Raw genomic sequence first — 26,075 nt, 5'->3', positions numbered from 1 at the left:
CAACGCTGCAGGGTGGGCCGCACGTCGTTATTCGGATGGGGGGGCCGGGGTCACACGGAGAGGGTCCCGGCCGCCACCGTACCTGGCCGCCCGTAGATGCACCCTCACCACTCTGGCTACGGGAACAGCGGGCCAGCGGGCCGGAGGAGAGGGGATCTCCACTGGGCACCAGAAGCGGGGAGTCTGGGGCCTGTTCTGGAGACCTGGAGTGAATGGACAATCTTGATAGGGACTCACCCTCGATCCTTTACAAGAGATGTTTTATTTGGCATGTTTTATTGTTTTTATGTTTTATTCCTATTTATTTTAATCCATTTACGTTTCCTTTAAAACAACACAAATATTAACATACATAGACTTTTACACAACACACAATCAATAATTGATTTTTAACTATAAATTGTGTCTTTTTTATTTGTTTGTTTTTGTTGTTTTAAGATGTGTAAATAAATACTTGATTTATAAAAAATGTAAATGGAAAACATGGAATGAAAACTTGTGACAATAAAACTTTTTCGAAAGAAAAAAATCTGTTCTTATCAGTTTAATATCTGATACGTGCCCTACCCGGGCACCATATATTAAATTGGTTTTTGGAACTGGGAGATGGAACGGAGGCCTTCTCCCTGTCCACTCCACGCATCGACCCGGTATTGCAGTACTTCTGGGAACGGTGCACCCCCCAAAACTGTGTTCAATGAAAGAGATGTTTTAGTCTTGTGTGGCAGCAGGTGTTAATGGAAGTAACGTATATTGCTGTGTATGGGTGCTTTAAAGGTGTTGTAGGTGATCATATGCTATACAGGTAATGGTGGTGTGAGAGGGAAAAAAAACAACAACTCTGTTCTTATCTCGTTTAACATCTGATTCGTCCACTATCCGGTGACCGCGTATGAAATTGATTTTTGGCTCATGGATCCGGAGCATGAAAACAACATCATCCACAACAACAACAGCAAAAGAGCCCGACGCTGCAGATTTTTGATGTCTCTCTCTTATCTCTTGGAGTTTTTACGAATGAGCTGATGAGTTGAATCAGGTGTGTGTTTGATTGTCCGACCGTTGGTGAGGATTGCGGAGAGGGACAGGGTGCCTCTGACGGGAGGCCTGGGAATTCATACTTACCTGGCAGGGGAGACACCATGATCAGGAAGGTGGTTCACCCAGGGCAAGGCTCGGCCATTGCACTCCGGTTGTGCTGACCCCTGCGAATTCCCCAAATGTGGGAATCTCGACTGCATAATTTATGGTAGTGGGGGACTGCGTTCGCGCTCTCCCCTGGACACAGTGGTTAAAAGAGCAGATTGTTCGAGTTCCTCTTCTTCTGGTAGTTAACGACCTAGGAAGTCCAGAGAATTGAACTGCAGTGGTTGATCGAGAGATGTAAAACTCTCAACCTAGGACCAGTCTGCAAAAGTAGGGCTGTTTTTTAGGTTTTTTTTCATCATTCTTCAAATAATCTCCATTATTCAACCAGCGCTTTGATTGGCAGCAGTGGTCCTAGAAGCAAAGTTGTTCCGAATGAGGAGTTCTATCATGTGGTATGAATATCTTGTGCATGTGTGAAAAATCACCTGACATATGGCCGTATTCATGTTGTTGTTTTTACTGTTTACAGCGCCACCAAGTGGCCAGTCGCCACATCCCTTTTCACCTGAGCACAGGCTGAGCCCGTGCACAGGTGTACCGACTTGGGTGTAATTGTCTCATTCCGTTGGAGAGTTATGGCCATTTAAGTAAAGCCCCCCTCGCCCACTCCCAACGTTTTGGCGTCCCTTCGCCAACGTGAATCGAAATTCCGACTTTTTTCCCCATCGCTGTCGGCAATCAGACTCCAGGGAATCTTTCTGCACCGGTTTGGGTCAGATCGGGCGAAAGACCTGACTTTTGACCAGATGGCAAAAGTAGCTTTTTCACAAAATCCCAAATACCCGAAAATCTCGCCAGCGCAACCATCGAATCCGAGGCCTGCGTCTTCTTCGGCCCGAGCCAAGGATTCCGGTGATGTAAGACACTTGGGTCTGCGACGGACGGTTCAGGAGTTACGAGGCATTTCGTACTTCTGATCGCTGCAGCGCCACCTTGGGGCCGATTGGGCCGAGCCTTGGTGATGTTGTAGACCGGGCGGGTACTACCATCCCTCAAGAGTTTCAAGTCTCTACGACGTACGCTTTGGTCTGCCCGCTCACTTTTAGGGCAGAATGTTTGTTGGTCCAAAATCCCAGGTTGCACTCCAAAGTGTCGTGTTGTGCGCTTTGCTGTGATCCATTTTCGGTGTCAACAGTCAAGCTGAGCTTGTATTGCTGTGAGCTGAGCTTGTTTGTTGGCGACCTTTAGACCCTCTCGCCACGGCCCAGGTGGGCGTGGCCTTTGACGGCTCCCCCGCCTCTGCGTCATTGTGTCATCGCTTCTCGGCCTTTTGGCTAAGATCAAGTGTGCGATCGACCAGAATGGACGTTTCCAGAGAGGATGCTCCACTGCCGACCATGTTGGTGCGGCTAAAGAACACAGTGCACTTTCAGGTCAAGAAAGATGCACCGATGGATGTTAAGAAACGATTTGGAAGAGATTTTGTGGTGACTGAGCTGTTAAGGGAAGTTTTTGTGATTTCAGCGTCTTTAATTTTCTGTTTGCAAGATTTTTCGACTTCTGGTTTCATGGATTTGACTTTTTTTCAATTGAGAGACTGTGCTGCCTTTTATGAAGCTTGGGAGAAGAAAAAAGATCATCAGCGTTTGAGTGGCATACAGCTTTTCCCGGCTTTTGCTCAAGATTTTCTGCCCTTAACGATCCACCTCTACAATCCTTTTGTGGAAGATGGTGATGTTTTGACCTTCTTGGCCAGGTACTGTGAGACTGTGAAATGTGGTGAGCGGTTGAAAGATCGTTTTGGTATATGGACAGGGAAGAGAAGATACCTGGTGAAGTTGCGTGCAGACCCAGCTGTTGAAGGAGGATTAGTGCATCCGCCCGGTTCCTTCTTCATTGGTTCAAACAGGGGCTTTTTGCACTATCCAGCTCAGCCGGTGTACTGTAGGAGGTGTGGCGCACAGGGTCATGTGAAAGCAGAATGCGCAGGCCAGAGATGCCGCTTTTGTGGATCGACAGAGCACATGGCAATAGCTTGTCCGGAACCTAAGAAATGCAGTTTATGTGGAGGATTGGTCCACCTGTTCCGGGTATGCCCTAAGCGGAAAAAAACATATGCCAGCCTGTTCAAAGAGGGACAAGATCTACAGGCTGATTTTGATGGTCTATTATCAAGTGTTCCTGTGGCGAGAGACAGCCAGGAGGCGGGCCCTTCAAATGCGGGTGTTGGTGAAGCTACTGTGAGAGTGCAGGCAGCTGAAGTAAGGAATGGAGATGAGGTGGAAAAGAAAAGGATTGAAGAAGAGGTGGAGCTTCAGATTGGTTCTTCGCAAGTATGGTCAGAGTTCGATGTGGCAGAAGTCCTGTGTGGCATTTATGAGGAGAATGGACAGGGGTTGGGGGAGTCAGCGGGGGATGAAAAGGAGCTCCAGCCAATGGAAGTTACTGGACAGGGGCAACAGGACACAATGAAGCTGGGACAAGGCATGAGAAGACGGAAGCTTTTCGATCACATGACTGGTGATAGAGAGAGAAAATGCAGTAAGGTCCAGGCTCAGGATCTGGAATTCAACCGAGCCCAGGGAGATGAGGGTGGAGGTGAGATGGACATTGTGGAGGGTTTTATAGAAGAAAGTACTGTAAAGGGAAGAAGGGGAAGTGGAGGGGTGTTGGAAAAAGTAATGTCGATTTTGCAGGAGGATGAGGGAAGAGGGAGGGAAGATGTCGATGAGGAAGGTACTGAATGGACTGAAGTTTTTGGGAAGGGGAAAGGTAGGGGGAAAAAATGTTCTGAGCAAAAGGGGAGCTTGTGACATTGGGATGGGAAGCAGTCTGGTTTTCTTTTTTCCTATTAGGTGTTTTTTTAAATGATATGTTTAAAGATGGCTACCTTGAATGTAAGGGGTTTAAAAATGACACAAAGAAGGACTGCAATTTTCCTTTCTTTATAAATGTTACCTCTTGATGTTTGTTTTTTTGCAAGAATGCCATCTAAAGGACAAACATGATATTACTGTTTTTTCTGCAGAGTGGGATATGGGGCCTTCTTTTTGGGGAGTGGGGAACGTCAATGCGGATTGGGTGGGTATTTTATTTTATTTTATTCATGGGATTTTGTTATTGAGTCTGCTATTGTAATCATCCCAGGGAGGATAGTGGTTGTGGATGTGAGGTGGAGAGGGATTGCTTTTCGCTTTATCAATGTTTATGCACCGAGTAATTTGGGTGACAGGGAGGGGTTTCTAGATAGCTTGAATGCTATACTGTATACTAACAGGCTGCTAGTTTTGGGAGGGGATTTTAATGTGTCTTTGGACAATGGTTCAGGTAGTTTGCTGGCTCTTTTGACATCAGGGTTCTCGCTACGTGACTCCTTCCGAGGGGCGGGGGGGCGGGATCCCATTTTCACTTGGCAAAACAGCAGACAGGTGGGGGCACGTTTGGATTATATTTTTGTGCCGTCACACATTAAGGTGTTTAATTACACGCAAGCACCCATGTGGTGTTCAGACCACTGTATGGTGGGAGTATGGTTGGAAGTAGGAGGGGAGGAGCGGGGGAGGGGTGTGTGGAGGTTTAATACTTCCTTTTTGAGTGACAAAGTTTTTTGTACTGCGCTCTTTAATTTGGTGGCTGGATGGAAAAATTTGCAAGGTTTGTTTCAGTCACAAGGGGATTGGTGGGAGGGGTTCAAAGAGAGAGTAGCCTTTTTCTGCCGTAATTGGGGAAGGGAGAAGGCTAGAAGAAAGCGGGGAAAAATAAGCAAGTGGTCAGAAGAGCTTCAAGCTCTTTGGACAGAAGGTGCATTAGGGTCAGCTGAGGGATGGGCCAGGGCTAGAGATTTGCAGGATGACTTAAAAAACATTTTTGGGAAGAGGCTAAGTCTTTCTTGCAATGGTCAAGTGTCCGAAAACGACTCTATGATGAAAAGCCAACCAGTTTTTTCTTTGCCACAGTGCGAGCCAGACAAAGGAAAAGTTACATAGAGGGTCTGAGGGGTCAAGGGGAGGTGCAAACTTCGGTAAAGGGGATGCTGGATGTAGCTGAGGGTTTTTATAGGAATTTATTTAGTAACAGAACTCCTTCAGTTACAGCATATGAGGAGTTTTTTGGAGGTCTTGGAAGGGGGTTTAGAGGAAGAAGAGAGAGCCGCGCTAGAAGGGCCTCTGACTTTACAAGAAGTTGGCTCTGCGGTGTCTTCTCTTAAAAAGGGCACGTCTCCGGGATGTGATGGCCTTCCGGCTGCTTTTTATGAGATGGTTTTGCCGTGGATAGGAAATGAACTTGTGGGATGTGTACGAGGAATGCCTTAGAAGAGGTGAGATGGTAGCGACAATGAGAACAGGGCTGGTGTCGTTACTGTATAAGAAAGGGTTGAAGGAAGAATTGGGGAATTGGAGGCCAATTACCTTACTAACTACTGATTACAAAATTCTGGCCAAAGTTCTGACAGTAAGGTTGAAAAGGGTTATAGGGTCGGTTGTTCAGGCAGATCAGACATGTGGGGTCCCAGGCAGGTCAATATCTTTGAATTTGGCTCTAGTCAGAGACATAATTAGTTGGGCAGAACAACGTCAGCTTCCTTTAGCTATCTTGAGTTTAGACCAGGAGAAGGCTTTTGACAGGGTTAGTCATACCTTCCTTGAAGCCATGTTGAAGCGGTTGGGGTTTGGGACAGTCTTCAGGGCTTGGGTTAAATTGCTCTACAGTAAGGCTTTTAGTAGAATAGGGATAAATGGTCATTTTTCAGAAAAGGTGGAGCAGCTAGGGGGAGTAAGGCAGGGGTGCCCTTTGTCTCCCCTGCTTTATGTTTTGTCTTTGGAACCTCTGCTGGCGGCACTGAGAACAGCGCCTTCTTTCAGAGACGTTCATTTGCCTGGAGGAGGGGGAATATGTGCCAAAGTGGCTGCTTATGCAGATGATACAACCCTGTTTCTGTCTTCTGGTTCAGATTTTGAGGTGGTTGGCAGAATTCTAGAGGGGTTTTGCAAGGTGTCTGGGGCACGTGTTAACGTGGGTAAGTCCTCAGTTATGTTTTTTGGACTGTGGGATGATAAAACAAAGGCAAAAGGAGGTTATAATATTTGTGCAGACGGGCTGATAATCCTAGGGGTCAGATTCTTGAGAGGGAATAGTGCAAAGGAGAATTGGGAGGCAAGATTGAAGGTAGTCCAGGCGAAGATAGTGAGGTGGAACTCAAGGGGGCTATCCTTGTGGGGTAGGTTAGAGGTGGTGAAGGCTGACCTTCTCCCTAGCTTGAATTACTTGTGTAGGGTACACCTCTAAAGGTGTAGAGAAATCAGTTTCACCATATGGAGTGAGTTGGACTTTGTTGCAACCATCATATCTAACTGGTTTTTGTAAAGATCTAAACTGGTTAACAGTACTGGGCCGGTTACCAGTAAGAGAAAGATTATATAGACATGGTTCAGGTAGGTCTCCGAAGTGCCCAATTGGTTGTAGTCAAGATGAGACTGTTGAGCACGTCTTTTGGACATGTCCTGGGGCCGGTGCGTTTTGGAGGTTAGTAATGCGATGGTGGGATAGATGGGGAGGGCCGATTGTTTCAAGGAATCTGGTGATATATGGGGTGGGTTTAGAAGGTTTTGTAAAAGAACGTAGGAGAATAATTTGGAGTACGATTTCTGAGGGAAAACAGGTTCTTTGGGAATCGAGAACTGTGTGTTTGAGGAAGCAGATTCCTCGGATGGAGTCAAAGAGGTTATTTTTAAGTTTACTTGGGAAAATGTCAGCAGAGGTTAAAGCTTACAAAGTGTGTTATGGGGAAGAGGAGACTAAGAGGGTATGGAGAGGGTTGCAGAGGGTTGGAGTGGGGTAAAGGGAGAGTTTTTCTGTTTTTTTATTCTTTGCTTTTCAATAGTCTTTACATCATGGAATGTAAAAAAGAGAAATTATGCTGTATTAATATTGAGTGATATTGCTGTGACATATGGTTTTGGTGTAAAAAAGAAAAAAAAATCTGTTCTTATCAGTTTAATATCTGGTACGTGCCTTACCCGGGCACCATATATTAAATTGATATTTGGAACTGGGAGATGGAACAGGGGCTTGCTCCGTCCACTCCACGCATCGACCCGGTATTGCAGTACTTCTGGGAACGGTGCAACCCCCAAAACTGTGTTCAATGAAAGAGATGTTTTAGTCTTGTGTGGCAGCAGGTGTTAATGGAAGTAACGTATATTGCTGTGTATGGGTGCTTTAAAGGTGTTGTAGCTGATCATATGCTATACAGGTAATGGTGGTGTGAGAGGGGAAAAAACGGGGAAAAACACAACAACTCTGTTCTTATCTCGTTTAACATCTGATTCGTCCACTATCCGGTGACCGCGTATGAAATTGATTTTTGGCTCATGGATCCGGAGCATGAAAACAACATCATCCACAACAACAACAGCAAAAGAGCCCGATGCTGCAGATTTTTGATGTCTCTCTCTTATCTCTTGGAGTTTTTACGAATGAGCTGATGAGTTGAATCAGGTGTGTGTTTGATTGTCCGACCGTTGGTGAGGATTGCGGAGAGGGACAGGGTGCCTCTGACGGGAGGCCTGGGAATTCATACTTACCTGGCAGGAGAGACACCATGATCAGGAAGAAGGTTCACCCAGGGCGAGGCTCGGCCATTGCACTCCGGTTGTGCTGACCCCTGTGAATTCCCCAAATGTGGGAATCTCGACTGCATAATTTATGGTAGAGGGGGACTGCGTTCGCGCTCTCCCCTGGACACACTGGTTAAAAGAGCAGATTGTTTGAGTTCCTCTTCTTCTGGTAGTTAACAACCTAGGAAGTCCAGAGAATTGAACTGCAGTGGTTGATCGAGAGATGTAAAACTCTCAACCTAGGACCAGTCTGCAAAAGTAGGGCTGTTATTTAGGGTTTTTTTCATCATTCTTCAAATAATCTCCATTATTCAACCAGCGCTTTGATTGGCAGCAGTGGTCCTAGAAGCAAAGTTGTTCCGAATGAGGAGTTCTATCATGTGGTATGAATACCTTGTGCATGTGTGAAAAATCACCTGACATACAGTCGCCTATGGCCGTATTCATGTTGTTGTTTTTACTGTTTACAGCGCCACCAAGTGGCCAGTCGCCACATCCCTTTTCACCTGAGCACAGGCTGAGCCCGTGCACAGGTGTACCGACTTGGGTGTAATTGTCTCATTCCGTTGGAGAGTTATGGCCATTTAAGTAAAGCCCGCCTCGCCCACTCCCAACGTTTTGGCGTCCCGTCGCCAACGTGAATCGAAATTCCGACTTTTTTCCCCATCGCTGTCGGCAATCAGACTCCAGGGAATCTTTCTGCACCGGTTTGGGTCAGATCGGCTGAAAGACCTAGGACTAGTGTGCAAAAGTAGCCTAGCTAACGCCAGACCCAATCTCGTAGAGAATTGGGTCTGGGAACCACATGCGCAATTTCTAGTATTTGAGGCGTGGTTTCAGAATGCCCATCGCAGTTTATTGGGTGCTAAGAATGTCTATCAAATATGCCTGTACGTAGCTCATAGCCAATCGTTTCGATTATACCAGATGACGTATGTAGAGCGACAGAAATTAGACAAGGAAGAAGACGATGGGAAAGATCTTTTTTGTAAACAATGACGTTAAGCGATTATTGCCGTTTGTGCAAGATAAATATGAGGGTAGAAGGTATATATGGACACTCCACAGACATGTTTTCATCCAAAAAACCACCAAGTTTATCCGAGAGGTTAACAATATTAGGGGTGACAGTCGCACCGGAGTCAGGGGCATCGCGAAGATCCTGCCAGCGTTGCTCAAACAGAATTTCCAGGCTGGAAAGAGACTTGCCCACATTCAGACAATGGGAAGAAGAGTTCCGAAACACGGACAGCAACATAGCCAAAAGGCAACGCGAGCCTACACCATCGAAGACCCCGAGGGCTTTGAAAAAGACCTGCCCAAACCCACCGAGTCCACGAGACATCTCCACCAGGAAAACCACAACCCAGGTATCATACGTTTATTTGTATTTTCAGTCGTTTCAGCTTCTTAAATAACATGCACTTAAATAACTATTGTAACAGCTCATTAAAATCTTACGATAAGCAACCTATTAGTTCTTGCTTGGCGCTGCCTGAACTTTTTTTTTGAATTCAGTAGAAAGGGAAAAAAAATATATGTTTTGTTATTTATTTACTTGTCCCAGACAATCTAGAAAGGGGAGAGTATTTGACTTCCATGTTCCCCAAGCACTGTTAGAAAAGGTTGACAGAGGTTTGCTCCTACTATCTGGTTTATGTATGTTTATTGCCAAATGCGGCCTGGCTCATCTTTAAATCTTCTCTGTAATCTACCTGCAAACAGTCTGCCTGGCTGTGGCTTATCTTAACTTGGCTCTGAGCATATAGTAGTTTCAACAGATGTGTTTGATTACTGATTAGTGAGTATCAAACTATCAAAAATGATTCTAAGATTTGAAATTTATCATTTAAAAAAATATAAAAGCACATCAATGATGAAACTATTGTGTATAACTGATGAAATTAAGTGTACTTTTTATTTCAGGTTACCATCACATATCCGTCGCAAACAGTATCAAGGGTGTGCAATCCTGAGGAAGATCCAATCATAAAATTCATAATTCTAAAAAGATGGAAAGAGGCTGCCAGTCATGCATTAAAACATAAACACCTGCAAGAGGAACTCAAATCTGGAATCATTCAGTTAATTTTTGAAGAATGTGAGAAACTGTGCTCTCAAAGAAATGACTTCATTTTATGGAGGTCTAAACCAGCAGACCTTAAGTCATTCTCTTTCCACAGTTTAAGAGATGACCTCCATCGGCTTGCACCCTTTATGCTATCGATTTTCAATTGCATCACCAACAATAACAACTTGTCAACATGTACTGCTGCAGCAATTGCAATCAGAGGACGACAACCCCGTCTGGCTGCATTATCATATTACATCAACACCATTCTCCAGTATGGTGGAGCAAAAAAGTCAGTTTTCAAACGATTGAGCCAGTTATCAATAACCACATCACACGGCAGAGCCATAAAGAAGCAACATGAGTTGGCACTTGGCTGTGGGGCTGACTTCCAAAAACTCAAACTAAGCTTCAAAGATACAGACAATGATGAAGAATTCCAAGAAGCATTCCGAAGCATGGAGGACCTTCATCTGTCAGGTGAGGGAGAAATGAAACCAAAATAAAACACACTTACAGTTCTTTTTTTTTTTTATTGTTAAGTTCATGATGAGATCAATTTTTTTTTTTTTTTTTTACAAATTATGCTTTTATAAAGATGAAAACAGCGCACCTTCCACCAGACAGAAAGACAGCCGTGTGACCTGCCCATCATCATATTCAATTATCATGGACAATCTGGATCTCTTTGTACACAGACACCACCAGTCAATCGATAACAGCAACAGAAGTCTACACTGGATACACCATATAGCCGTCAAAGACCGAATACCCACCCACCACATCTCCAATATCAAACCCACAACAGACATTCAACGATACAATCTTGCCTTATCACTTCCACAGAGGAACACCCAGGCTTTAATGCGGCGCGAATTAATTGTTCTTGGGACCAGAATGCTGAACAAACACCTGACCGTATTTGAAAGCTTTGGAGACATTGTGGTGCATCACATTCCTCACGAATATTCCAGTGAAATGTCTACACGCTCAACCGATGTAAGATGTTACAATGACATTCTAATGTGGCTATATGTTATAAAAATGTTTGGAATTTAAATACCTTTTTATTTTTACTTTTTCTCGTTCTGGAGTACCCCTTAGGCCTCTATTTCAAGGACGAGAACAAAAGAAATGACTTGGTGGAAGTTATGAGACATATACAACAACAGTGAGTATTGATCATGATATATGTTACAATCTCTTGTGACCAAGTCTATGACAATCATATACCAATTCAGTTACTCTGTAAAATTTTTATTTGCATTCAAGTATGTTATTGTGTCTCTTTTTGCTTAGGTATATGCCCAAGGATCCTGATGGGGCACAACACCTACTAATTGGAGGGGACCGTCTCACAGAGGCTAACTGCCGCAATGTACAATGGGGATTTTCAGATGCAGACACTGAGGAGGAAAGAATGGAGGGGATGCATTTTAAATTCGAGGACTGGCATGCTATTCGAGTTATCTTTGAAGTGAGTTACCATGTGAAAAAGAACAAAAATTGGAATTATTTGTTTATTTTCAATATTCATTAAAAAAAAAATTATTTAAAATTATTAAACTTGTGTATATGTTTGAATGTGTTTTTATTTTGAAATTGTAGATCCATCATAAGATTTTCTTTAAGGAGTCTGCCAAGGACCATGGAACACTCTTTGCAAACATGACCAAGTGGAGGTATGACAATAGTAGTTATAACCATTCGGCTTATGTCAAAATGATTTATGACCCTATGATTGACAGGTGGGCGGGGCTAACCTTTGACCTTCCGGAGGGTGTTCCGGAGGTCCTTTGATGTAGGGATTAACCTTTGACCTTCCGGAGGGGTTGTTCCGGAGGTCGCTTAATTTAGGGATTAACCTTTGACATTCCGGAGGATGTTCCGGAGGTCGCTTAATTTAGGGATTAACCTTTGACCTATCGATCGATCAAGTTGACAGTTGTCTTTGCCCTATTGACCTTTGTATGATATATGAAGTTGCCAGTTGTCTTTGCCAGTTGTCTTTGCCCCATTGATTTTGACCTATTGACCCCGGGGGGAAATAACTTCTTGCTGTGGGAAATCCCCTCCGTGTCGGGGTGAGAAAATAATTGTTCTAATGTCGCATATAGATTAGAATAGATTAGAATTACAAAAGTAAAATCATCTTACCGTTTCACTATGGTGAAGAATTGGATTAAAGTTGACAGTCTCCGCACTGTGTGTGTGTGCGTCTGTCTGTGAGTGTGTGCGTGTCATCCGATATCCTGGCATTCCTGAGCACGCTATATAAATGGGGATATTGAGAAAAAGTTTTTCTAATACTCTCACACTAAAGTTGAAAAGCATGCTGCTCCTTTAAAAGTATATGAATGAAATATTTATAAAATTTAGTCATTTACAATTTTCACACTAACTAAAGTTGAACACATTGATCTTTTAAAAAGTATATAAATGATTATAAAAATCAAAACAAAAATAAATATCTTACTAAAAATCTACTGAAGCAGTCATTTCAGATTAAATAAGTTTAAAGTTTTTAAACACTCTGTGTTTTGACACTCTGTGATTCAGAGTGGTGGAGGAATGTGTTTGTGTGTGTGTGTGTGTGTGTGTGTGTATGTGTGTGTGCGTGTGTGTTTCATGACACCCTCCTTCCCCTCAGTCTCTCAAACACCAGCGCATGACAGCAATGGTCTCCGCGCTAAGTGTGTGCGTCTGTCTGTGAGTGAGACACCACCCTATTCCTGCACCCCCTGCTGGGGGCTGAAAGTGAGAAAATATCTCCCAGTAACTAAAGTTGAACAACATTGTTCATTTAAAAGTATATAAATAAAATGCTTGCATCATTCATTGTAAATAAAAAATATTCCAATTATAGCAGTCCAAAAATAAAAATCATCTTCCATTTAGACTGTTGAAGAAGCTATACAGTATGAACGGATGATCAGAAATAAAATCATAAAGTATTTCATGCAGTTTACGAACCGATGACAAAAATAAAAATCAGCTTACCGTTTCACTATGGTGAAGAATTGGATTAAAGTTGACAGTCTCCTATATAAATGGGGATAGTGAGAAAAAGTTTTTCTAATAATGCCAAATACCTTACACTAAAGTTGAAAAACATGTAGCCTACATTTAGAAATATAATATTTTTCATACTAACTAAAGTTGAAAAATCATACTGTTCTTTAAAAGTATATAAATGAAATGTACATTTAGTCATTCACAAATATCTTACACTAAAGTTGAAACACATTCTATTCTTTAAAAGTATAGAAAATATTTTTTTTCAAAATAAAAATCATCCTCCATGTTTTAGAGATACATACAGGTTATGAATGGGTTTACAAAAATAAAATCGTCTTACTGTTTCAGAGAATTGGGTTAAAGTTGAAAAGTTCCCCGAGTGATTCCCTCTCACACCCCTTGCATTTTGACAGTCTTTGAGTTAAATGTGTGTCTGTGTGACACCGGATATCCTGGCATTCCTGAGCACGCTATATAAATGGGTATAGTGAGAAAAAGTTTTTCTAATAATTTCACATATTTTACACTAGAGTTGAAAAACATTGATCTTTAAAATGGTTATAAATTTTAGTCATTTACAAATATCTTACACTAAAGTTGAACACATTCTGTTCTTTAAAAAGTATATAAATGATTATAAAAAATCTTTTAAAAACAAAAATAAAATCATCTTACATTTTAGAGAGTTGAAGAAGTAAATCCCAACACATCATTGTCCATATAACGTATGAATGTATTTACAAAGATGCAATAAGTTTAAAGTTTTGATACAAAATATCCCCGAGTGTTTTTCTCCCACACCAGCGTTTTGACACACTGTGATTCAGAGTGGAGGAGGAATGTGTGTGTGTGTGTGTGTGTGTGTGTGTGTGTGTGTGTGTGTGTGTGTGTGTGTGTGTGTGTGTGTGTGTGTGTGTGTGTGTGTGTGTTCAGCCAGCAGTATGAGACGTTGAGGATGTTTTGTTAGTGTTAATCTTAAAAGTTAATGTTAAAAATAAAAGATAATTTAAATTCAATGAATTATTTAAAGTCTTAATAAAAACGTTGTAATACAGTCGTATCTTCTATTTATCTTTTGAAGATTACTGTAATGATTTTATTTAACGGTGACCTAAAGTATAATTTTTATTAATATAGCCATAATGATTTTTGTACTGTAACAGCATATTTAATCCCGTACACAAACACGACCATCACAGAAAACAACATCTTTACATTGTTTTTACATACATTGCACTCACACTAACTCAGTTCCATAAATTAACTAATCTCCATATTTAAATTAAATGATTATAAATATAGAATAATAACAAGTATGTTACTAAAATGAATTCAAACAATTTAAACATAGTTTTAGCTAAATGAATTTATATAAAAAAGTATATAAAATTACCTTACATTTTCATAGTGCCGAAGATGTAGTTCTTTATGCAATGATAAAAACAATCCAAAGTCATAAACAGAGCCCTCCTGGTTCCTTCAGTGATAAACTACAGGGTGAAATGAATGCATGACCCCCTCACAGAGACGAGAGGAGTTACAGGACAGATGAGCCTCTGGGACACAATTTCATAGCATATGTAAAGTTAGTCTGCTTTCCAAAGTTTTATTCATACTAAATTCATTTGAAATATTAAAAGCTTAAATTAGATCTTTTAAAATTAAAAGACTGTTTAAATCAAAGCTTTAACGTTTTATTAAAATTGTATCTTCTATTTATTTTCTTAGAAGACTTATGTATGATATAAATGATTTTACATAAATTTAACCTAAGCTATTATTTTTACTAAAGCGTCTGTTCAAAAAATAAAGCAAAAAACCGTACTTTGGTATCTTAGACAAAAATATTTCAAACAGTATTTTTTGTCCATGCCGCATGAAACATGTTGTCACAATGTTTTTGTTGTTTTAAAAGAAATCCCAGGACTCTACATTGCTCTTATTTAGATTAAATTGTATCATTTAGAAAATCACCGCACATGTTCAGAGACGCGATGTGCCTCTGTGGTCCATGAGTAATAAGTAAAGTTTGTCTTGAGCGAATATATAATTTTACTCGTCTTAATTCAAAGCATGATCTTACTTTTTCTACGGTAGCTATGATCTATTGTACGTATAAGATCATTTTTACTTTTCTTGTATCTCCCAAACTATCCTTATTCATTGTGGAAACACACAGGGTGAACCCCTTTACTGAGAGTATACTATCGGTTATCTACTCAAAATATATGTAGAATTTTAAAATGTTAGCCTTTGTTGATGCGACAGGCCACATGAACAGACTTTGGAGAGAGCTGATGATACTATAGCGGGAAGCATGCCCCTTTGACCTCCTCCATTTTTGTAGGCTTTTTGTTAAATACCCTATAGCTTAGTCCTTAATGGTACGCTGTGTAGAAATTTCCCCATCTAGCGGTGATATTGTATTTTGCATTCAAACGCATAGTGCTCTCTAGCGCTTCGCTTTTTCAAATGCGTATTGCAACTACGGTAACCGCTATGTGCCAAGAAGCTACGCCCTGTCGTCCAATTGCACTTCATCCAGTTTAACTATACACGTTTTACCGTTATGTTGCCTATGTAATGAATTACACAACCACGGAATGAAAAAGCTTGTAATTTAGACCATAACACTGACTTAACTGTCGAGGAGAAAGCAGGACTTCGGTGTCCCTTTCAAAGTCTTTTCTCCTTCATTAGCTCTATCCACCTGGGAAAAGCCACCCCCATATTTACCCTCGTTTTAAATTTGCCGGTCGCGTTTCCTTTTAGATTAAATTTTTAAGCTTTATCATGGCTACGAGGATTGCATTATGAAGTGCCGTGCAATCTTTCAAGCGCCTCTCACTGACCGCTTCAGTGGTTTCAGTCAGCCGGCTCTGAACGAAAAGGTTGGCTAGTTGAGCTAGGCTAGTGCTTTTTGTCCCTCTCTGCTATTATAGTTTTTCAAGATGGCGGAACGACATGGAGGCCTCCATGGACTTACCCGTACCATGTAAATAAAGATAAGAAATTCTTTGCTTACGAGGATAAGTCAGTTCGTTGGCAAAGGTAATTTTACACCAACGAGAAAATATTTATGAATAAAGACATTGATTTTAGCTAATACAATACTTTATAAAAAAACTACCATAAGTTTAATTTCAGATGTGTAAATTACGAAACTCAATTTTTTAACCGAGTGAATCTACGCATGAGAGATCTTCATAAGTCATAACTTCAAACCAAAAGATTAAAAACCAAAGATTAAGCTAAATGACACTAGGTTCCAGCGTACCTAAAAAGTTAAAAAGTTAAAATCATGCATACTTGTTGTGTTCTGACACAAGGCCATTAGCTGATTCTTTTTGTTTTATAAATTTACTTTACTGATTTCTACAAATATCAGCCTGATAATATGTACTTAATACACGATGAAACAAGATAATCATGCTACCAATTACGTCTGACACAATGTTTTTAAGAAAAGTAGAGTTTTAAAATGCAACTAAACCAGATGATTTTTCTTTTGACAAACCTACAGAAATGCATGTCGATTACTAAGTTTCAGGCATAGTGCAAACATGCAATGTTCGAGAAAGTGTAATCTTTGCGAGGTCTCACCCACAAACGCAAAACTTTGTGTTGGGAAAATATTATGGAAGTAATTTTCAAACCGTAATTATATCATATTTATATTTTATTACTATTATGGTTTCATGTTGATTTAAAGTATTTGTTATTAATTAATACCTTTATTTTTATCTAACAATTCAATATCCAGCTCAAAATTTTGTTCAAAAATTGATCTCTGATCCCAAATAATTAGATAATGTAATGCTCACAAGCCACAGATATTCTCCTGCATAGTATGTGTGTAAATAGTAGTGCTTAAATCTTTGGCTGTATTTTGTCACCCTCATGCTGATCCATGCATAGCTTTTTACTAAAAGAAAATATTATGGAAGTCATTATCAAACTTGAATTAAACCATATTTTATTTATTAATATTAGGCTTTCGTGCTGATTTAAAGTTTTTTATTTGTTATTAACTAATACTTTTTTTTTTTTTTACATCCACCACAAATTTTTTTTCAAAAATTGTTCTCTGACCCCAAATAAACAGATAATGGAATCTTCACAAGCTACAGTTAGATATTATTCTGCTTAGTATGTGTGTAAATAGTTATGCTTAAATGTTTCGATGTATTTTTACACGCCAACACATTCTGTCACACCGTAGTGATGTAAAGTTCCACACTCTTGTAAAGACTATGGTCTAACTTTAAAACATAATCTTTATACATGAATTCAAAAGACCAAATCACTAAGAAAAGTACCGTTTAAAATAATAAATACACAAAAGTTCACAAATGATGGTTTTATTACTATTACTATTCAGATAGCAGACGACACTGGTTCACATTTTGAATGTGTGTCTGTTTTAGGTGAAGACTTTTCTTTGAGAGCCGTCGACATTCATTGTTTATAGGAATAAATGACCATTGATAATTTAAGTGATTGTACTCTGAAGTATTTCTGTTTGAGAATGTTTGACTAAATTGCAACTTTCCCTCTATCTACGATGTGGAATCACACAAAGTATTAACGCAAAAAGTATGTGCATGCTGTTTTACACGTTACAACAGAATCACATATGACTATTGCACTGAGAGAGGCGTATTCATTAAGACTGTTAAACAAATCGGTTTAAACCTGCAGATAACATTGCACAAAGTAAATTCTAGTGATCAACTTTCTAAAAAGCAAATACAACATGAGCCATACAGAAAAGCCACTTGTGATCAGTTTTGTATGTTTGTAATTGACATCATGTTTCTTTTTGTACAGTTTGCAAAAACTATAGTCTCCGAGCGTGGTCAAACATATAGGAATTTATGAAAAACATGAACAGATATTTCTACATGAGATATTTATTTTAGAACATCTTTCAGCTATGTCTACGAAACATCGACATGAAAGATGAGTATTGCTGTTTTTCTGTTACCTATAAAACTATTATACTTCAAACTCGTCTAGCTATTGCCCATTTCACAGCACAGTCGGTTATTTTTTCTACGTGGCTAAACAACGGTTAAGCTAATGAATTACCGTTGAAAGGCGGGATGATTCATTTTTTATTCCGTCTACACCGATACTTTGACACAAGAGTTTTAGTCAGGGGGTGTTTTAGGCCTGATCCAGAAAACAGACATTGTGTTTTATGTCTTAATAATCGTTCTTCTTTTTATGAAAAGTAAGCAGTTTTTGGCCTCATCATCAAAAATGTTTAAACATATTGTAAATATTAATTGTTATATAAATTATATGTGAAACACGCTCAGTCGCATTAGAGTCGGATTCTTGTTTATATTGAAGTTTGTTATTGAACCGCTAGTGTTCTTAAATTGTTTACCACGGTTTCATTTTTAACAACACAATCGTAACACTTTTCGTATTTTGTACAATGTTTTCTTTACACTCTCACCCCATGGATATCGGTTTCCTACAGTTAGCTGTAATGTTGGTTAACTCTAGGCCTTCTCTTTTTCATATACGACAGTATTTGCATGAATTGGCTTGATTTAATAAAATGATGGTTTAAACCACATTATATTATTATACCATTTTTAAATTGCGCTTAAATGTATATTTTAACCCTTTATGCAAATATAGAATAGGCCTACCGCACAAGGATCTCTGAAATATTTTTTTCGTGTAAAACATCTATGTAGATCTATGTTTTTAAAAATACAAAGACATCTTTCTACCAGCGACCCTCAAAATCTGGGCATACAACAAAACACAGTGCATCTGTGTAGCTACGATGATTGATCAGAAAATTACTTTTGTCGCTTTGTTTGAAGAAACACTTTAATCAGCTGGTGCTTGATAACTATTAAACAACCCTCAATTCGGTAATGATGCGATATTGATATCGCGTTTTAATTTCAACTCAATGCGCTAAAGGTCTATAACTGAACTTTAACGTCTTAATATTTGGTAAAAGTTAACTTAAAGCCTTACTTTCTAAACGCTTTTTACGGAACTTGTTTCTCGAACATTGCATGTTTGCACTATGCCTGAAACTTAGTAATCGACATGCATTTCTGTAGGTTTGTCAAAAGAAAAATCATCTGGTTTAGTTGCATTTTAAAACTCTACTTTTCTTAAAAACATTGTGTCAGACGTAATTGGTAGCATGATTATCTTGTTTCATCGTGTATTAAGTACATATTATCAGGCTGATATTTGTAGAAATCAGTAAAGTAAATTTATAAAACAAAAAGAATCAGCTAATGGCCTTGTGTCAGAACACAACAAGTATGCATGATTTTAACTTTTTAACTTTTTAGGTACGCTGGAACCTAGTGTCATTTAGCTTAATCTTTGGTTTTTAATCTTTTGGTTTGAAGTTATGACTTATGAAGATCTCTCATGCGTAGATTCACTCGGTTAAAAAATTGAGTTTCGTAATTTACACATCTGAAATTAAACTTATGGTAGTTTTTTTATAAAGTATTGTATTAGCTAAAATCAATGTCTTTATTCATAAATATTTTCTCGTTGGTGTAAAATTACCTTTGCCAACGAACTGACTTATCCTCGTAAGCAAAGAATTTCTTATCTTTATTTACATGGTACGGGTAAGTCCATGGAGGCCTCCATGTCGTTCCGCCATCTTGAAAAACTATAATAGCAGAGAGGGACAAAAAGCACTAGCCTAGCTCAACTAGCCAACCTTTTCGTTCAGAGCCGGCTGACTGAAACCACTGAAGCGGTCAGTGAGAGGCGCTTGAAAGATTGCACGGCACTTCATAATGCAATCCTCGTAGCCATGATAAAGCTTAAAAATTTAATCTAAAAGGAAACGCGACCGGCAAATTTAAAACGAGGGTAAATATGGGGGTGGCTTTTCCCAGGTGGATAGAGCTAATGAAGGAGAAAAGACTTTGAAAGGGACACCGAAGTCCTGCTTTCTCCTCGACAGTTAAGTCAGTGTTATGGTCTAAATTACAAGCTTTTTCATTCCGTGGTTGTGTAATTCATTACATAGGCAACATAACGGTAAAACGTGTATAGTTAAACTGGATGAAGTGCAATTGGACGACAGGGCGTAGCTTCTTGGCACATAGCGGTTACCGTAGTTGCAATACGCATTTGAAAAAGCGAAGCGCTAGAGAGCACTATGCGTTTGAATGCAAAATACAATATCACCGCTAGATGGGGAAATTTCTACACAGCGTACCATTAAGGACTAAGCTATAGGGTATTTAACAAAAAGCCTACAAAAATGGAGGAGGTCAAAGGGGCATGCTTCCCGCTATAGTATCATCAGCTCTCTCCAAAGTCTGTTCATGTGGCCTGTCGCATCAACAAAGGCTAACATTTTAAAATTCTACATATATTTTGAGTAGATAACCGATAGTATACTCTCAGTAAAGGGGTTCACCCTGTGTGTTTCCACAATGAATAAGGATAGTTTGGGAGATACAAGAAAAGTAAAAATGATCTTATACGTACAATAGATCATAGCTACCGTAGAAAAAGTAAGATCATGCTTTGAATTAAGACGAGTAAAATTATATATTCGCTCAAGACAAACTTTACTTATTACTCATGGACCACAGAGGCACATCGCGTCTCTGAACATGTGCGGTGATTTTCTAAATGATACAATTTAATCTAAATAAGAGCAATGTAGAGTCCTGGGATTTCTTTTAAAACAACAAAAACATTGTGACAACATGTTTCATGCGGCATGGACAAAAAATACTGTTTGAAATATTTTTGTCTAAGATACCAAAGTACGGTTTTTTGCTTTATTTTTTGAACAGACGCTTTAGTAAAAATAATAGCTTAGGTTAAATTTATGTAAAATCATTTATATCATACATAAGTCTTCTAAGAAAATAAATAGAAGATACAATTTTAATAAAACGTTAAAGCTTTGATTTAAACAGTCTTTTAATTTTAAAAGATCTAATTTAAGCTTTTAATATTTCAAATGAATTTAGTATGAATAAAACTTTGGAAAGCAGACTAACTTTACATATGCTATGAAATTGTGTCCCAGAGGCTCATCTGTCCTGTAACTCCTCTCGTCTCTGTGAGGGGGTCATGCATTCATTTCACCCTGTAGTTTATCACTGAAGGAACCAGGAGGGCTCTGTTTATGACTTTGGATTGTTTTTATCATTGCATAAAGAACTACATCTTCGGCACTATGAAAATGTAAGGTAATTTTATATACTTTTTTATATAAATTCATTTAGCTAAAACTATGTTTAAATTGTTTGAATTCATTTTAGTAACATACTTGTTATTATTCTATATTTATAATCATTTAATTTAAATATGGAGATTAGTTAATTTATGGAACTGAGTTAGTGTGAGTGCAATGTATGTAAAAACAATGTAAAGATGTTGTTTTCTGTGATGGTCGTGTTTGTGTACGGGATTAAATATGCTGTTACAGTACAAAAATCATTATGGCTATATTAATAAAAATTATACTTTAGGTCACCGTTAAATAAAATCATTACAGTAATCTTCAAAAGATAAATAGAAGATACGACTGTATTACAACGTTTTTATTAAGACTTTAAATAATTCATTGAATTTAAATTATCTTTTATTTTTAACATTAACTTTTAAGATTAACACTAACAAAACATCCTCAACGTCTCATACTGCTGGCTGAACACACACACACACACACACACACACACACACACACACACACACACACACACACACACACACATTCCTCCTCCACTCTGAATCACAGTGTGTCAAAACGCTGGTGTGGGAGAAAAACACTCGGGGATATTTTGTATCAAAACTTTAAACTTATTGCATCTTTGTAAATACATTCATACGTTATATGGACAATGATGTGTTGGGATTTACTTCTTCAACTCTCTAAAATGTAAGATGATTTTATTTTTGTTTTTAAAAGATTTTTTATAATCATTTATATACTTTTTAAAGAACAGAATGTGTTCAACTTTAGTGTAAGATATTTGTAAATGACTAAAATTTATAACCATTTTAAAGATCAATGTTTTTCAACTCTAGTGTAAAATATGTGAAATTATTAGAAAAACTTTTTCTCACTATACCCATTTATATAGCGTGCTCAGGAATGCCAGGATATCCGGTGTCACACAGACACACATTTAACTCAAAGACTGTCAAAATGCAAGGGGTGTGAGAGGGAATCACTCGGGGAACTTTTCAACTTTAACCCAATTCTCTGAAACAGTAAGACGATTTTATTTTTGTAAACCCATTCATAACCTGTATGTATCTCTAAAACATGGAGGATGATTTTTATTTTGAAAAAAAATATTTTCTATACTTTTAAAGAATAGAATGTGTTTCAACTTTAGTGTAAGATATTTGTGAATGACTAAATGTACATTTCATTTATATACTTTTAAAGAACAGTATGATTTTTCAACTTTAGTTAGTATGAAAAATATTATATTTCTAAATGTAGGCTACATGTTTTTCAACTTTAGTGTAAGGTATTTGGCATTATTAGAAAAACTTTTTCTCACTATCCCCATTTATATAGGAGACTGTCAACTTTAATCCAATTCTTCACCATAGTGAAACGGTAAGCTGATTTTTATTTTTGTCATCGGTTCGTAAACTGCATGAAATACTTTATGATTTTATTTCTGATCATCCGTTCATACTGTATAGCTTCTTCAACAGTCTAAATGGAAGATGATTTTTATTTTTGGACTGCTATAATTGGAATATTTTTTATTTACAATGAATGATGCAAGCATTTTATTTATATACTTTTAAATGAACAATGTTGTTCAACTTTAGTTACTGGGAGATATTTTCTCACTTTCAGCCCCCAGCAGGGGGTGCAGGAATAGGGTGGTGTCTCACTCACAGACAGACGCACACACTTAGCGCGGAGACCATTGCTGTCATGCGCTGGTGTTTGAGAGACTGAGGGGAAGGAGGGTGTCATGAAACACACACGCACACACACATACACACACACACACACACACACACACACACACACACACACACACACACACACACACACACACACACACACACACACACACACACACACACACAAACACATTCCTCCACCACTCTGAATCACAGAGTGTCAAAACACAGAGTGTTTAAAAACTTTAAACTTATTTAATCTGAAATGACTGCTTCAGTAGATTTTTAGTAAGATATTTATTTTTGTTTTGATTTTTATAATCATTTATATACTTTTTAAAAGATCAATGTGTTCAACTTTAGTTAGTGTGAAAATTGTAAATGACTAAATTTTATAAATATTTCATTCATATACTTTTAAAGGAGCAGCATGCTTTTCAACTTTAGTGTGAGAGTATTAGAAAAACTTTTTCTCAATATCCCCATTTATATAGCGTGCTCAGGAATGCCAGGATATCGGATGACACGCACACACTCACAGACAGACGCACACACACACAGTGCGGAGACTGTCAACTTTAATCCAATTCTTCACCATAGTGAAACGGTAAGATGATTTTACTTTTGTAATTCTAATCTATTCTAATCTATATGCGACATTAGAACAATTATTTTCTCACCCCGACACGGAGGGGATTTCCCACAGCAAGAAGTTATTTCCCCCCGGGGTCAATAGGTCAAAATCAATGGGGCAAAGACAACTGGCAAAGACAACTGGCAACTTCATATATCATACAAAGGTCAATAGGGCAAAGACAACTGTCAACTTGATCGATCGATAGGTCAAAGGTTAATCCCTAAATTAAGCGACCTCCGGAACATCCTCCGGAATGTCAAAGGTTAATCCCTAAATTAAGCGACCTCCGGAACAACCCCTCCGGAAGGTCAAAGGTTAATCCCTACATCAAAGGACCTCCGGAACACCCTCCGGAAGGTCAAAGGTTAGCCCCGCCCACCTGTCAATCATAGGGTCATAAATCATTTTGACATAAGCCGAATGGTTATAACTACTGACAATAGAGTTATTATTTGTTAAAATAATAACTAGCATTTAAATTTAAACATTTTCTTTGTGACAGAGGTTATGAATGCTGTTCAGCACCTCGAGTACTTTGACTGCAAAGCCATTGAACTGTATATTGTCTTTGATAAGTTAACGGTCTATAATGCTTCCCACAGTTCATGATGACTCTAAATCCACGGCTAACATGTCTGGATAATGTTCTTTACTGTGGGATGGGAAAAACAGTCCTGACATCATGACCTAAGCTGTGCTATTCCCGGGGAGGTGGTTAATGCAATTGTTATGGTGGTATGATTTCATCTATGAACTGTATGAATGTTTTTTTTTTATTATCTAACATTATAACAAACTATAACATAATAGAGTGAGTGAATGTGAGTTTGTGTTACTGCGCTTCATAGCGATCTGAAAAGACTTCAGAGAGAATAACTGTTGTGAACAGCAATAATAATTTATTATGTCAGTGAGTGAATGAGTCACTTCACTTGCATGGGATGTGAAGTGGCTACAGAGAGACTAACTGTTGTGTGCGGCATAAGTGATTGTGAGTTATTGAATGTGTCATATAACTTACAAGTTATGTGAAGCAGCTCCAGAGTGACTGATTGTTTTTTGACACAAGACAATAATGTGTAAGGCCAACACTACATTGAAATATTTTCTCATCCCAGGTGCAGCAATGCCAAGAGTGGACCCCATGCTGCGTTCAATGCTTACAGGGACTTTGTGATAAAGGACACGACTGCTCTATTCCTAGCTGCGGCGATTGAGCATCTTGGTTTTAATCATGTAACAGGTAAACCATCAATTAACATCAACACATTTTGTTGTCACAATAAATGAAACTGATGATTATATATTGTAAAAATTTAGCTGGTGTGTATAACAAACTTTTAACTCGCACATTGGTCTTGATACCTTCGAGATGGCTGATTCAATATTGAAGCTGGCAAATATCTGCATGTGTGGGGTTGGAATACTACCTCTATTAATTGGTCCCTGTTTTGTTTGTCCTTTAACAGATTGTCCTGAGTCCCTTATACCAGAACACATCAAAGAGGCCTCTCCAGAAGCAAGGAGGACATGGTTCAACAACTTAACTGCCTCAATCGTGGACAAATATGTTCTTCTTCCTGACATCACTGATGCTGCAGAGGCTGCAAGTAAAACATCTGCCACACCAATTCAAAAGAATAAGTTCCATTGTCGTATGGAGGGTTGTTCAAGAATGTTCACTTATTGCAAAAGAAGACAAAGCAACGAAATAAAGACACACAACCTGGTTGTGCCAACAGACTCGATACCAATCATCCCCACTCACTGTGACCACAAGTATGAACACACCGTTGCCAGACTGGGCTTCAGCTTTATTCTTTTGGACATTTTAGATGCAGTAAAGGAAGGAGATGGTGAAAGACTGATGCGTCTCTACACAGTAGCTGAATGAGACTTCAGCAGCAAGAATAAGCAGGTCTATAGGAGTCATGAAAGAAATGATGGCAGGCACTGATATTGAGCTGGGCATATCTGGGCAAACGGGTGCTCACCATGTGGACATGACCAAAGACATCCTCACCTTGGTGGACACTGCAAGAGGCAGAGCTTTTTAAACAACAACCAGGTCGAGTGTAGGCTGCCTTCCCTGGCTTCCGAAAAAACCTATTGGCAAAGCTGGATCATAAAGCACTGTGGAAATGGATGATGAGCAAACTAAATGAATGACGCAGTGTCCCTTTGTAAACCTTGAGAACATGACCACATTGTGTTAATTGTGCTGTGTGTTTATGTAAACACATTTTTTTGTTTTTAAACATTTTGATATTTCCTCATGCTCATTGATATTATTAAAGCTGTATGTTTACAAACCTTGTTGTAAATTTGCTTATTCATGAATTTAAACACATTGGACACATTACTGAAGTGTAAATAGAAATATTTATTCAGAATCAAACATATATACAACTGTGTAGTTATTTACAGTGGCTCAGTAATTAGTCTGATATTGGAAGCACAGATAAGCCTGACTCAATGCTGCTTAATGAGTTTTCATCATCCTCATCCTCCAAATTAAAGTCCCCCTTGAAGTTAATATCAGGCTGCAAATATGGTTCTTCTGTAGTCTCTGGGTACTTGCATAAATCAAAGTCTTCAAAAACTTTGTGCACAATTTGTAGGATTTCCAGGCCATGGTTTATGTCTAATACAGGTAGATTCTGCATGACATAGGTGATGTCAAATATTTCACATACATTTTCAACTACTGATTCAATTAGTACATTGCTGAAACCGG

The 26,075-nt window shown here is 38.8% G+C and overlaps 1 protein-coding gene, 1 long non-coding RNA gene, 3 other non-coding genes and 1 pseudogene across 5 annotated transcripts; all 6 read left to right on the top strand.

The window, feature by feature from the left end:
• Positions 1-506: 506 nt before the first annotated feature.
• On the top strand, positions 507-684 carry LOC143713793 (U2 spliceosomal RNA; annotated as a pseudogene).
• A 433-nt stretch (positions 685-1,117) lies between these two features.
• On the top strand, positions 1,118-1,281 carry LOC143713622 (U1 spliceosomal RNA). Its single transcript, XR_013195178.1, has one exon. It is a non-coding gene; the product is annotated as a U1 spliceosomal RNA (small nuclear RNA).
• Positions 1,282-7,039: 5,758 nt separating this feature from the next.
• Positions 7,040-7,221, top strand: LOC143713791 (U2 spliceosomal RNA). The gene has a single exon (XR_013195286.1). It is a non-coding gene; the product is annotated as a U2 spliceosomal RNA (small nuclear RNA).
• Positions 7,222-7,665: 444 nt separating this feature from the next.
• LOC143713652 (U1 spliceosomal RNA) lies at positions 7,666-7,829 on the top strand. Its single transcript, XR_013195206.1, has one exon. It is a non-coding gene; the product is annotated as a U1 spliceosomal RNA (small nuclear RNA).
• An 808-nt stretch (positions 7,830-8,637) lies between these two features.
• LOC143713571 (uncharacterized) lies at positions 8,638-11,317 on the top strand. The gene is made up of 5 exons (XM_077204880.1): positions 8,638-9,076; positions 9,633-10,257; positions 10,376-10,776; positions 10,872-10,948; positions 11,077-11,317. The coding sequence occupies exons 1-5, from the start codon at positions 8,702-8,704 to the stop codon at positions 11,315-11,317; spliced, it is 1,719 nt and encodes a 572-aa protein (XP_077060995.1). The 5' UTR covers positions 8,638-8,701.
• Positions 11,318-23,786: 12,469 nt separating this feature from the next.
• Positions 23,787-25,220, top strand: LOC143713561 (uncharacterized). Its single transcript, XR_013195122.1, has 3 exons — positions 23,787-24,073; positions 24,457-24,581; positions 24,808-25,220. It is a non-coding gene; the product is annotated as an uncharacterized LOC143713561 (long non-coding RNA).
• The last annotated feature ends 855 nt before the right edge of the window (positions 25,221-26,075 follow it).

The sequence above is a fragment of the Siphateles boraxobius genome, unplaced genomic scaffold (assembly GCF_051911475.1).
Source record: "Siphateles boraxobius isolate OS27281-9 unplaced genomic scaffold, OSU_SipBor_1 52, whole genome shotgun sequence".
Classification (NCBI taxonomy): domain Eukaryota; kingdom Metazoa; phylum Chordata; class Actinopteri; order Cypriniformes; family Leuciscidae; genus Siphateles; species Siphateles boraxobius.
This window is presented reverse-complemented; position numbering and strand designations above follow the sequence as displayed.